Below are 13,719 nucleotides of genomic sequence, written 5' to 3'. Positions count from 1 at the left end.
AGCCTGGTCTAGTGGTATATTCAACTGCTGTAACACCCATCCCAAGGGTCAATGCGGACTTCTATTTGAATGAACGCTTCCACATTTGCTCTGTACCTTTCAGGGAAACCCAGTAGTGCTTCCACTTCCTGCGTGTGGCCGACTCCACTTTCTTATTCTTTTTGTGCACCAAAAAGTTTTTCACTGCCAGAGCACCAGCTTTCCGTACCGTACCCTGGGCAGCAGTCAAGAGGATGTCTGACTGCCCCGGGGAGCTGAGCGTGCCGCTGCTCTGCTCGTCACTGAGGGCAGAGCCGGCCTCCTCCATGTTCTCACTGTTGGTGGTGCTCATCTCCAGCTCCCGGCGGAAGTTCTCATACACCCCCTGGCGAAGCCCGTCGCCCGTTGAACTGCTCCCGCTGTCGCTGCCGATGAAAGCCCGACTGGCTGTTGGTGAGTAGCTCGAGTTGGTGGCATTGGAGCGTCTGGAAAGGAGGTCAGTGTCGGTGGCTGCTCCCTCAATCCCACTGTCAGTGAACTCGCTCCCTTCACCCACGTTGACATCCTGGTTGAAAAAGAGAGACAGCATGAGGTGAAGACCACGCTAAGTGTTACCGGCCGAGTATGGCCTTCAGGAGACCCAAAGAGAAGCAGAAATTAACAAGACAGACTGCGCTTCTTCACATTCCTAGTTTGTCTGGCACTGGAAGATCCCCGTATCTTTCTTCTGAAGACAAAAACCTCGAAGAAAAGTTACAGCAGGCAGAACTTTCAGCAAAGTTTAAGAAAGACTAAACATACAAACACAATTTCAGGTGGTGTCTTTTCGGCCGTAGCGTTTTGGAATACAACACACAGCATCATTTGTTTACATTAGGCTAAGTTAACAGCACTGAAGGTTTTGCAAAAGGAGAACATATGGTAGCAAAAACTGCGCTGTCGAGAAAAGCAGCAATCGACCTACGCATTTTGAAAAGAAAACATTGGTATTGTACCTTCACACCTACGAATGAAGATATATTTTAGACATCCCAAGACTGTCATTGGGAAATTATATAACTGCGAAAGTACATTTTCCTTCTGCTAAGAAGTTAATGCATCTGAAATTATTCCTGTATGGTGTTATTTCTACATCCCAAACCCTGATAATGGGCCAGAATGTTATTGTGATAGATCCTGGAAAGAGAAGACCCTCAAGAGAAGACAGTTCCTGGTTCCCAAGAACTTGCAGGTGAAAGATCAGAAGAGGTAAGAATATGACTAGCTTGAGCAAGAAAGGAAACAACATAACTGAAGTTGGGTTTTGAAAGGCGGTGCACTGGTGGTTCAGCCTGTCTAGTGAAGCATGGCAATTGCCCAAAGGAGCACTGTCAGGGACTTCATAGCAGTTTTGCATCCAAGGGACAAGCAGTCCAAACTAAGAACAGTGACCTAACTACTACCATCTCAGCACGCAGAGGTGCTTTGGTGGCAGCTTTTGAAGGACAAATAAAGGCCAAGCCCTTTAAGTGGAGACAAACCCTATGTTTGATACTTAGGAGAAGAGGGAGAAGGGGAAGAAGATGCAAAGTGAGAAATACAGCTAAAACAATGGGAATTTCAGCCTCTGCTGTTCCTACACAAGAGACTAGTGCTTAACTTACATGATTAAAAAATAAAAATAAAGGAGACTCTGCAAAGAGATGGCAGATTGCATTATTAAACTTGAGAGAGAGAGAGAGCAAACTTCTAGGTGTTGACTTCAGCAGAAGTCTTCTAAGTGTCCAAGTGTCTTCTAAGTAACTGTGCAGAAACCAAGAAACCCTCCACCAAGCTCTGCCTGAACTTTTTCTCCTGTGGAGCAAGAGCTGGATGAGGAAAATTCAGTGGGAGGGGAGGGGTGTTTCTGAATTTGACTAACTTGTAAGGCATTAATTTGTAACGGATGGGCTCATTCTTTATAAACACTATTTCTCCAGGGAGACCTGGAGTCCAGCTGGAAGAATAACCACTTCCTTCCCCACTCAATGAGCACAGTTACCTTAGTCAGTCTGGTAATTTAATGCAACACGTAGTGACAGACAAGCTGTTCTGGACAGGCCAATATTCCTCTACTCCCACTGCATGTGAATGATTTGAGCAGGGCTTCCCGTAAATGCAGTCATCTGGCTGTCCGGAGCAGTTTTCACAACCAGACTTTTTCTCCTGCTGTTCCAATCCACTTGTTTTTTTGGAATCCACTTATCCTCCCATTTATTTCAGCGCTGCAAATGAGGGATATCTACAGAAGGAAATGGGTGCTGCTCAGAAACCACTGTTTACAAAACACTGCTGCAAATGAAGCTTTGCGCTCCATCACAAAAAGTTGGATGGTGCAACTTATGATGACAGTACTCCATATGAGACCTCACACTCAGGGAGCCAGGACTGGCGTGGGTGCTCTGCACCCATATATCTGAGGCACTGCCCCTCTGTCAACACAGCTAACAGTGTAACAACAGGGTGCCAAAGAACTGAACCAGACCCCTTGTACTTACTGCAATAGTCAGTCAAACTAAACGACTGCGTTTTGCATTTCCTTTCTGGGGCTCTCTTCCTCTGTAAATTTTTTTGAAGGGAGAAAGTGTGTCACTGGTATAGCATAAACAAATTTGCATTTTGCAGGGAACATTATGCAACTGTGGCATTGAAAATTATTTGAGGTTTTTCAGATTTTTATTTTAGTAAATGACCTAGGAGATATGCAGTCAGTCCTGTATTATTTTATCCACATGTATAAAATGTACAGTTTATTTCAAAATTTCACCTACTGTAACCTTATAAAATATATCTCACTAGCATTGCTTGGTTTAAAAAAACAGCAAGTTACTTAAATGATCAACCTGAAGGAGCTGAGATTTGTCATGCAGCTGACCAAGGCAACACCAAGGAGTTGGTGCTCCTTAGCAGATCCAGATAATTTTTTCAAAAGCAGAAGCATACCCAGAGGTGCTTCAGCAGAGTGCTGCAATGCAGGCTCTCAAAATTCCTCGTGCCCAGCATGACGCAGTCTTCCTGTGTACCCTTGATGAGACACAGTGTCATTCGCCTCAGTTTCCCAATCCATAAATAGGAACTGTACTCAGTAACTGACATAAAGGGATAACAGCCTATTATTAATTAAATTAACGAAACGGTGAGGATGGAAAAGCCAGATTGAATGTTGCATAGGATGCTCATGAGTTTAAGTTCTAGCCAACACTGCAAAAGTCTTTATACGTTACCACAGTGCAAGTGACATGCTGGATGGGTCAAAAGGCATTTTTAGTCTTATGCTTCAGCCTTGCCCCTAACCTTCCTGTGCTTGCTGCACTCCCCTTCCCTCTCTGAAACACCCCGTATCAAACATTTCTAACCAACAGATTCAGGAGGTTTGGGGGGAGGAGGATCTGGGTACACAAAGGTCAGAATGGTTCAGAACTTACAGCCCGCTAATATTGTTCATGCTCATGAATTATGAAACGTAGCATTCACTGAGATTAGTGCTTTAGGAAGTCTGCTGTATGAGATGATTGGTCTACGGGTCTACGGGTTAGTAGGGTTAAGAGCATTCATTACACAGGTCTTTGACTTCTGAGTTCCTGCTGTAATGTCAGCTAGTTCTCATCAGAGGGTATGAAAAGCTCTCAAGAGTCAGATTGCATCTGGTGTGGCCATCTCACAGCGCTATAATCTGCACACTGAAGGGCATTCAATTAAGAGTTCAGCAGAAAGCACAGAGGTTTAGTATTGTGCTGCTGCAGAAATGTGCTGAGGATGAATGGGTAATATTCCCAAGACCAGCAGCAAACCGTAGCAGGGTTTGATCAGCACACCACTGGGGGCACAGAATTACTGCCATAAACTTTGAAATGAGAATGCCTACAACAGAGCATCCCAGCTCCCACTGTCAGCAGCACGGCTCCCGCCTATGAAACTGATGGGGACACAGGCCCCAGCTTTGGGGTTCAGCCTTTGAAGTACCTGCTGACATGGCCACCGCAGGCCAGTGCCCAGATGTGAAGTGAGCGTTGTGTAACCTTGATGAGACCTATTTAAAAATTACTCATGTTTCCTGCTCAGTTTCTCCAAGATCCCCGCAGGCGATGGCCACGTCTCCTCTGACGATGACTTACTACTGCTCCATGTCCACAACGGGATCAGCCACAGAGGCTTGCTAATGAAACAGATGTTTCACTCCCTGACAGCAGATCCAGGTAAAGCTTCTCAAGGCTGACAGTTAACTACAGACACAGCTCAGCCCTCATTACTCACCTCCCTGGCTCCTGCCCAGGTTTTCTGCTGCTCTCCATCAGGATGCAGACCGGCATGTGCCAGGCACATCACAGGAGCTGGGAGACAGCTGAAGATGGTAGAATACACATTCCTGAAGCCTGGAGTTTGGCACTTTATGCCCAGAATAAAAGCAACTACCACTAAATTACTCTGGACTTCTCATTATTATTATGGAGGGGCTCCATTTTATTTCCTTACTTAAAAAAACAGAAGTTTTATTCCACTTTGTCTAAGATTCAGGACACTGAACCCAATATTTCACACCTCGCCAGAGAGCTTGTGTTTTGTATTTTCAGCCTAGCAAACAGCTGTTTCCACACAGAGGAATATTTTTGCCCACAGAGACTATCACAGGAACCAAACGCAAGGCTGAAACTAAAATCTGTGCAGCCCCACTTAGCCTTCCCCCTGCTGTTTACCTAGCTCTGGGCCTGGGAGGACAAGAGGGCAAAGCAGGGGGGAGGTGGAAATCATTAAATTGGTCACACAAAGTACAAAATATGCAGCAAAGAAAGTGTATTTCCTCTGAGACAGAGAGATCAGAGAAGTCATGGGAATGGCAATTCCTGCAATTTTGCAAACAGAATAGGTCTCAGTCCAAGATGACAACCTGAATAAACAGAGGCTTTGTCCCTTTGATATAAGACTGCACTGTGGAAGGCAGGAAGAAAGAAGCAGAATGACCCCTGGCTGAAGGAGAGAACTAAGCAGGATCTGTGCTGCCCAATGCAAGTGCCTAAATGGAGAGTCAGTGACCATAGCTTCCACTAGCATCCTGGATCCCTGCGGTGGCTGAAGATGATGGAGCAGAGGTACCATTTCTTACTCTGATGGAGCTATCACACTGGTTGTGAATGTTCTAAGACTATGAAAAGAAGTTCAACAGAGAGTAATCAAGGGAAGGGGGGGAAGGTGGAATGTTCCATGTCAGAGCGATGCACCACAGAATTAAAAACCAGAGACAGACTGAATGCTGTCATTGTTAATAACAACAATGAAATGAGGCCCAGCAAGAAGGCCACGTGCCAGAACAGCTAAAACAGCCTTAATAGCATTCAAGTGTAATGAAGTGGAATTATCACAGTCCAAATCAAATGCAGAGATCGGGTAAAGCATTAGTGAAAATATGAGCAACCTACTTCTGAATACTCATGCAATGAGCACCTCTACACGTCCACTATGGTCACATTTGTTAAAAAATTACTGATAGACTTAGAAGACACATAATAAAACTTCTGCTTTAGGGAAAGAAAGAAAAAAAAAGTCTGCCTTCAGCTAGCAAGGATCAGACAAGAAGTTTTGGGGCAGGTTCCAAGAGCCTTTGTCCTCTTTTTGAACCCATTTGGTACTGGCCTCTGCTAGCAAGGGACCACTGGGTGGGTGTAGCTTTATCCAGCTTTCTGGTTCATGACTGGACACATGCAGAGTGCTTACAGCAAGTAGGCACTCACCAAACTCCCCAGCAGTAGCACTGTTACATACACTATCAAAATGGTCTGCTGAATCACTTTCTCTTGCTTAACTGGCAGCTGCAGTTCATGGATACTTTAGGCACATTGGACTCAATAGGAAACATTCGACTCCTCTAATACAGAGTTCCTTTTGTGGATAATACTTTCTTCTTAATTAACCATTAGGTTGAAAGTACTGGTTGGTAAAAAAGTGACTGCCTGTTTTGTTTTCTTGGAAGGGGCTCCCTCCAGGAGGACACAAATACTCAGTTCCCTGTCCTGTTGAGCAACAGAGCAGTAAGATGTTGACATTCAGCAACATCCTGAAACTGCACACAACCTGTCTGGTTGCTAGTTATGCAAGTACCACAGAATACGTTTAAAATAGAACGGGTAAGCAACCTGATTGTTTGCATGCTTTTATGTGTCTGGTGTCTCTTTGAAGCTCCCACTTGCAAAAAGGTTGTTGCCTTTCTTTTCAGTGTTAAATCCACCATCATTTGTTGGTTAAAGAGTTCTGTTAAGGTAAAGTGTGCTCAAAACCAAAATGAACTTATTTCTTCAGAGTTACTTGAACACCCACTAATAAATACATTAGAAGACTTACTCATCTTGAAAAGAGTCAGAAAGAAAAGATAAATAATATATTTCAATCGAAAGCTGAGTAGGAAAAATGGGTTTAAAGTTGCAACTGAGAAACATAGAAACAACTCCAAAGCTCATTCTGTCTGGAGGAATACAATTCAGAACTCTGTTACTAACACGCTGCATCATGTCCACACACTATAGTCAGATAGATTACAATAACACCTTGGAGAAAACCAGCTAGCACAGTAACAAAGCCTCTCAACCAGATGCTGAGACTTGATACTGAAGAAGGTTTTGATGGTATCCACAGGCCTGAATACAACAGGACAATACTATAGGAGAACTAGCCAGGAGGTACTAGATTGCCAGCAGGCTTTGGAGAAATAAACTGAGGGCCTCAAATCACCATGGGCAAATGGCAGTTTTCCAATGGATTGGTTGGGTCTTGTCTACACTTCAAGGAGGGATCTGAAGTCCGATGAGGCACTGTTACAAGCCAATTGTAATCCGTATGTGGATATCAGACTGAGATGTAGAGTTTGTTACTTCTAGGAATTCAAAAAACATCTGATACATAGAAAAAGATATATTTTCTACATCTGTGTATTCACCTCTGTGCAGTCACATAGTTCTTCAGGTATCTGAAAGGGTTAAAATTAAAAATAGTAATAATATTAAACATTATATATGTTATTAAAGCAGCTTGGAGTAGTTCTATAAGCATGCAGGTTTTGAACATGGTTCTCTGAAATTAAATTTACTGAAAATTTCAGAAAAAAAAAAAAAGTACTCTGAATGATCATATATGACCATCACCTCTGTTTTATACATGGTTCCTCCTCTCCACACTAGGCTATGATGTTAGCCCAGTGCCTCCAACACAGAGGTTGAGAACGTTCTTGGTTCGTAGACCCCATAGATATTTTCCAGTCAATATGTGGGCCCTTCTAAAAAGATCATCACTGTAGCCCGCTGTGCTTTCCCCCTATGAGCCTAAGTTTTCTTAGCTGACTTAGATGCCTTAAAGGCAGTCTGTAGACATACAGGAACAGTCATGAAAGTACAGCTGTGAGTGTCAGCTGCGAGATAGCAAATTTTGAAAATGAATGTTCCTCATGAAGCTGCGATGGCATCCTGCAGAGCTCTTTAGAGAGTCAGGAAAACACTGTGGCACAAGTCTGTAACCTGTTCAATTTGGACAGTGAGTTGAGTTTCACATCCCTAAAAGCTAAAGTATTGGGAAAGGGGAACAGGGAGGATGTTTCCATTTTATTTTTTAATAACATGAGAGAAATCCAAGCTTGTGAGATAATGCACAGTTAAGGGACAACAGACCCCTTAGCAGGAAGCAGCACAAAGCACTACCATGGGATATGAACAAAACAACTTTTGCCTGGCTTTAGCACTGACTATTATAAAGCACGTAATACCATGAATAAGAATCAACCCATAATACAGCAAAGCCTCTCACAGTGTGGTCCCGGCACGCAGAACCTTTCAATACAGCTTCTGACACCTGCAGAGGTTTGGGGTGGAAGCCCACTTTCCATCACCCGGCAGTTGGAGGAAGTCTCACAGCTCTTGAACACCACATTGTTTAATCTCTCTGTTCCCAAACGATACGCTGGACCCCCCAAAACTTACCTTGCTTTCATCCCAGTGGACCACCCATGTGAAGAAAGTTTCTAGAGGGATTGAGCTAACCATAAACTAATGCAAGCAGCCTAACTGTGCTGGAGTTAAATAAATGGCAACATGCCTAGCCAAAATCCTCGAAGTAAAATACAGGGTTAGGTTACTTTTTATTCACTTGGTGCCAGAAAGAGGCAATTCTTCCAGTAAAATGCAGCAGAGGGAGTAGAAGAGGGAAAGAGAGAAAGCTGCTAGAATAGCAGCTTGAAATCGAAACGTATCGTCTAGAGGTGTCCACCTGAGCAACCACGTAACTTGAGAGAGCAGCGAAATGTCTGCCACCTGGGATGATGACTAGTGATAGGATCACGTGTTGAAGCACTCTGAAAGGAAATGCTGCAAAGAAGCACAGCACTGGAAAGTAAGTACATCCAAGTAAGTACAGTCCAACAAACAGGCAGCTGGGGCAACCTGACTGTGATTTTTAAGTGGAAAAGTACTTGAAACTAAAAACGTGCAGTATATATAGTTTAACAGAGAATACAGTTACAGCCAGTTGTGCAAGCTCTTCAAATCTTTAAATGACAAAGTCCTGCTGTTTAAAAAAATGACTGAATGCTGCTAGATCAGATACCAAGACTGCTAATTTGCTTTCCATTGGCTTCAGACCAAGAGTCAAGAAAGAAAAACAAACTAAAATCTTTGAAAGAGTATCAAAATATTTGCCAACAGAGACCAAAACACTCATTTTCACATGTTCCTTTCCTTAACAATACTGGGGCAGGGTTGCATGCTCTGAAGGGAGTGCCTGCTGTTTGCTTTAAAATATCCTGAGCAAGCAATACCTGTGCTAATGTCATCCATCTGGCAGTGGCAGGTCAGGTCTGAAGCCCCCTGTTCAAGCTTTCCTCCAGGCTCAAGCTGAAGCTGCTTCCAGTTCACCAGGCTACAGAAAGCCCATTTGATTGAGCCAAATGGGTCTGGTCATCTGGGGGCACTGAGACCTACAGCACTGACTGTTGCATGCTCTGCACGGGGAATCAGCAGGACCAGCAATGTGGATTCACAGGTTGCCTACGCTGGCATAAACTTAGGCTTCTGCCAAAAGCAGTGGTTACCCTTTTCCTCCTAGCCCTAATCCCTCCACTTTCTTTAAGTCAGTGCCCTATGGCTAGCTGAGAAAAGAGATACTGTTTTCTAATGGGCTGGTTTGTCAGAGTTGCTGGCAAAGCCGTGCACTATGGTGGGAGTCAGCCCACTGTGTTACCCAAGCTCAACCTTCCAATTCAAGGACCTCTGCCATTCTGAGATTCGGGTTGTGGTTCAGGCTCTACCTCAGACCTCTGGAACAATGTCAGCCTAGAAGGCACCACAGGACTGCACAAACAAGGACTGGAATCACTAAGATGCACGTTCCAAGAGAAAAACATTAACATTTTACTTTTAGGCATTTATTAAACTATGTGTCATTAATTACAATTTAATGACACATGACTTCACCGCAGCCTGTCTGTCTGTCTTTGACTCCGTGTGGAGACAAATGACTAATACAAAATTATTTGGGTCAATTTGATTAAGAATCACATTTACGTTGCAAACAGCGATGTTTTCCAAAGTTTGGGCTGAAATGTCCAGAAATACTTTAACAAGAGCAGAGCTTCAACTGCTGGAGATATTCCATTCGGAAAAGTGATGATCAAGGAGGGCCACAACAGGAGGCTGTAAGGTCAGAAATGTTATGTAGAGAGTGAACAGGATGCAGGGAAAGCCAAAAACACAAAATGATTTCAAAAAAGAGAACTCATGGGGGACAGGTCAATCTGACAGTCTTGGATGCATTCCTTGCTCAGGAAGCCTCACATTGCTAGTTTTCTGGGATCAGGGAGAATGCCTTCAAGGAAAGTTCACTCTGTACTCTCCCAATTTCCTTCTTTCTTTTCCTTAGCACTGAGGATCTGGGGAACAAGATACTGGGCTGGAGGGAGCTTGACCCAGTGTGGTCCTCCTACATTTTGAGGCTATATATTCTCTACCGCAAAACCATTTGTGAAGAAGTTTCACACAACTTAAACAGAAAAATATCAGCTCTCTGGAGTTTAGCCATCCTGCAGAATGTAATGAAATACTATAACCTGTCATAAAACTCCCCGAGATGGTAAAAAAATAATATCAGCTGGAAAGATACTCTGAATTATTTTTAGACTGGTTTCTGTGTATATCCTGATCTACTTTCCACTAAAACTTCAGTTTTATCCCCTGCATATTCTGCAAAACTTTATACATGGGATTTTTTTTTTTTTTAAGACTTGAAATCCCAAATTCCTTCAGGTTACCTAAAGAGGCCTAAAAATAGCAATAAATACAAAAATCTTTACAAGGGGGGATTTAATGCGCCAAGGACGTAGTCTGGCACTGGCACTGAAGCACTGCCAGCTTCCAAGTGAGAGAGAAAGTTTGTTCCCCAGCCCCCTGTTCAGTTCACAACAAATGCTGGACTGAAGATGCTGTAAAAAACATTCGCTTTCCCTGCAGAGGGAACATCTTGCTGGTCCTTCTCAAAAGTTATGTGATAAACCTGGACTGCACCATTGTAATGTTAACTGAGCTTTCTGTAAGAAATCATAAGCTGCACTATAAAGCTCAGAGGAACGAGCCTCCAGAGAGGATAGAGGCCAATGTTTTAACGCATAAGTGGTCCAGCAAGAAGTGCTTTGGCATTTCTGTTTGGATCATGGCACACACAGGAGACATACCATGCAGCTTGTAAAATACTTTAACATAAGAAACAATACACCCATGGCTTCTACTCCTAGTGTTTTAACTGCTAAACAAGTACCAGTGCTGAAAGCCCAAGGAAGTCTCAGGTTTTGGTCCAGAGGGGAACACAAGATGGAAGTGGCACTAAGCCATATCTCAGGGCTCCCCTTCCATAATTCCACCCTGAGACTCTAATTAGGGTCCTTAACAGCAGGGGAATATGAGGTTACAGTTCCCTGCAAACACCCTCCCAAAGGAGGAGGGAATCTCCAGCATGCGTTTAGCTGTGAGCAGGACACAACAGAGCCATTTCACAGAAATCTGAATCCCAATAAGTCAGCTCTAGGATCCTGGGGATCTCACAACCCACAGCCAGAACAAGCTGTATCCAACAGGAGGTTGTATCTCTTCAAGCAAAAATGGGTGAAAATGTCAGCCAATTAAGCTTTTTCCACCTACATCAAATCAGCTCCAAAAGCCAAACCAGGATCCCAACAGAGCTCTACGGGAAGTCTCATTTCAGTAGATCTAAACCCTTAATGTTAAAATGTTAGAAAAAACAGAACTGCTGCGTGGGAGCACCAAAGCCACCCTGTGAATATTAATCGCTAGCATATATTGAATGTAATTGTCTCTCCAATATTAAAAGGCTTTCCCTCTCAATTAGTGGAAAGTGACTCCCACAGTTCAATTTAAGGTTTAAATTTGGAAGGAAGAGATTTTCTTTTTCTTTTTCTCTACCTTTAATGTAAGACATGTTCTTCCAGAAAGCCAATGGATAAGGCATTACACCAAAATTTGTAGAGCTGTGATTCCAGCACGTCCATACTATGATACAACCGTGCTTGTTTTCCAGCAGCTCTGGTCAGTACACCACAAAAACTGAAAGCTAATGATAAGGGGGTCATTAAGGATGTGAATCCCACTGAAAAAGCATTGAAAACCTGGGAAAGGCAGAAGGAAACACAATCCCCAAAGTTGTTTGCTCGAGCACCAGCAGGCACAGACCAGTGCAGTGCCAAGGAGCACGATAACAGCAAAGCAGTAAGGCCAACAGATCTACATCTCAGCTTCCACCTGTATGCTGGGGTAACCATCATGCTCTTCTTCACCCTAGTGGTGTCATGTGAATGAAGTGCTGAGATGTTTTCAGACTGGGGACACAGTGTAAGGACAGGTTGGTAGCTTCCCTCTTCTCACCCTATCCAAAACCACCTAATGAGCTTTACCAAGGAACCCATCCTTTTATTTTATGTGCAAATTTGGACTTCCTTTTCACTCAAACACATCAAACACATAAATGACAGACACTATCCCATACTTGCTAAAGGTAGGTTACGTCTAACATGACTTCACTACTGACAAGTATCTTATACTTACTGTATGCTGCTAGGATTAAAGGCTTGGAAGGAATATTGACTTCTCCAAAGCATTAATTTTCTTGATTTTATTTGTGGTAATGATCAGTGCCAAGCCTCCTCATAGCCACTGTCTGTCTCCAGGCTCAAGAGATGCACCTAGTGAAACCATCCCACAAAGCCATTTCCTTGGATACAGCTGAACATGGTTCGCAAATTCATGACTTTCACTTAAGTTCCTCAGAGGAATTTTCTTAATAGCAGGATAGACGCCCAGAAGAAAAATAAGTGCTTCACTTATCACCAGTGACACTGCTCCCCTTTTCTTAAATACACTTGAAAGAGGGCTGCAGGCAGCATTGCACCTAACAATCTTTCATGAAAGCTGTTACGTTCAGGGCTTCCAAATAACATCTTGCTTTTGTTGTTGTTCTCCTCTTCCTTTTTATCTTGTACTGCCTGCACCAAAGGGCTTATGAGCTCTCCTGTAAAAATACTTCCAAAAATAAAGAGCTGATTTGGAAGTACAAAGCTGCTGTTGTGGGACGCTGCAGCATCTGTTTTAGCGTGTCATCTTTATATTTAGAAGCAGCATATCCCCACAGATCAAGCACAGCCGGTAAGTCACTCAGCAACCCCTTCCCATCAGCTCTCACAAGTCAGTGCCAGCCGACGTCCTCCCTCCAGCTGCAGGGGGGGCTCCTCTTGCCTTCCCACAGCCCTGTGCACAGAGGCAGCCCCGCACCTACGCGGCGGCACGCTGCCACCTTACTCACGCTGATGAGCCTTGTCTCTTTCTCTCTACCATTAGTGTCCCGCTGAAAGCTCAGCCCAGTGGCAAGACAACTGCTGGCCTCCAACCTTGATGCTTTTTTGCAACGTGCTGCTTTTTCTTTTTCTGGGTCACGCGGTGTGGTGCGTATGCCGCACGGCATCTGTACGAGAACATGCAATAAAATCAGAGGAGCCACTGAAGCGTGCAATCTAGCACACAGCTCTGACCTGTGCAGTCAGACTGCTTTGTCTGTGCCCCTCAGCCATTTTTCTAAGCAGATGCCCACAGCTAGAAAATAGTTGACATTGAAAAATGCCAGAGAGCCTCTTCCATGAAGCAGCTGGAGCTCTGCTCTGAGAAGGCTCGGCAAGTAAACTAAATGAAGTTAAAACAAGCACAGCATTCCTACAAAGTGTTTGCCACATGTGAGCTGTACAGGTGGATTTGAAAACCCTTCCTCCACCCCCCTCTAAGAGCAGTCTGCCCCTTACAGAATTGCTGTTTGCAGCACCAGGCAGCACTGTGTAACTCAACCAGGCAGAACACAGCAAAGCAGGACAAAACACAACACAGACCCAACAGGAGCCATCAGAGCAAAGGTCACACGAATACTGTCTGGAGGGCAGGAGTGGCAGCAGATAGAGAAGCTCGTCTTGGCTCCTTGCTGCCTGTAATGGATGATGACTGTGACGTCCTCCCAGGCTAGAATCAGCATCTTCTCCACACACCCTCCATCATTCTTCAGTCTGCAGCGGGTGAGCAAAGCAGCTCGCAGCACTGGCAGTCTCCTCTAGAGACCACTGTTTCTGGGTGATGCTTTGCACAGATGTGAACACTATTAATTAAAAGAGTGAAATTTCAGCCTGGCAAGCATTTATAATGAAGT

The 13,719-nt window shown here is 44.0% G+C and overlaps 1 protein-coding gene across 4 annotated transcripts in view; it reads right to left on the bottom strand.

Annotated features, from left to right (window-relative positions):
* TIAM1 (TIAM Rac1 associated GEF 1) overlaps positions 1-13,719 on the bottom strand; it is a 114,143-nt gene that overhangs the window by 66,605 nt on the left and 33,819 nt on the right. For all 4 annotated transcript variants that reach the window (XM_010722825.3, XM_010722814.3, XM_010722819.3 and 1 more), the window contains one exon: positions 97-544. In XM_010722825.3, coding sequence (XP_010721127.1) covers positions 97-544 — 448 coding nt within the window. The remainder of the gene's footprint in view (positions 1-96; positions 545-13,719) is intronic.

This window comes from Meleagris gallopavo, chromosome 1 (assembly GCF_000146605.3).
Source record: "Meleagris gallopavo isolate NT-WF06-2002-E0010 breed Aviagen turkey brand Nicholas breeding stock chromosome 1, Turkey_5.1, whole genome shotgun sequence".
In the NCBI taxonomy this organism is placed as follows: Eukaryota; Metazoa; Chordata; class Aves; order Galliformes; family Phasianidae; genus Meleagris; species Meleagris gallopavo.
This window is presented reverse-complemented; position numbering and strand designations above follow the sequence as displayed.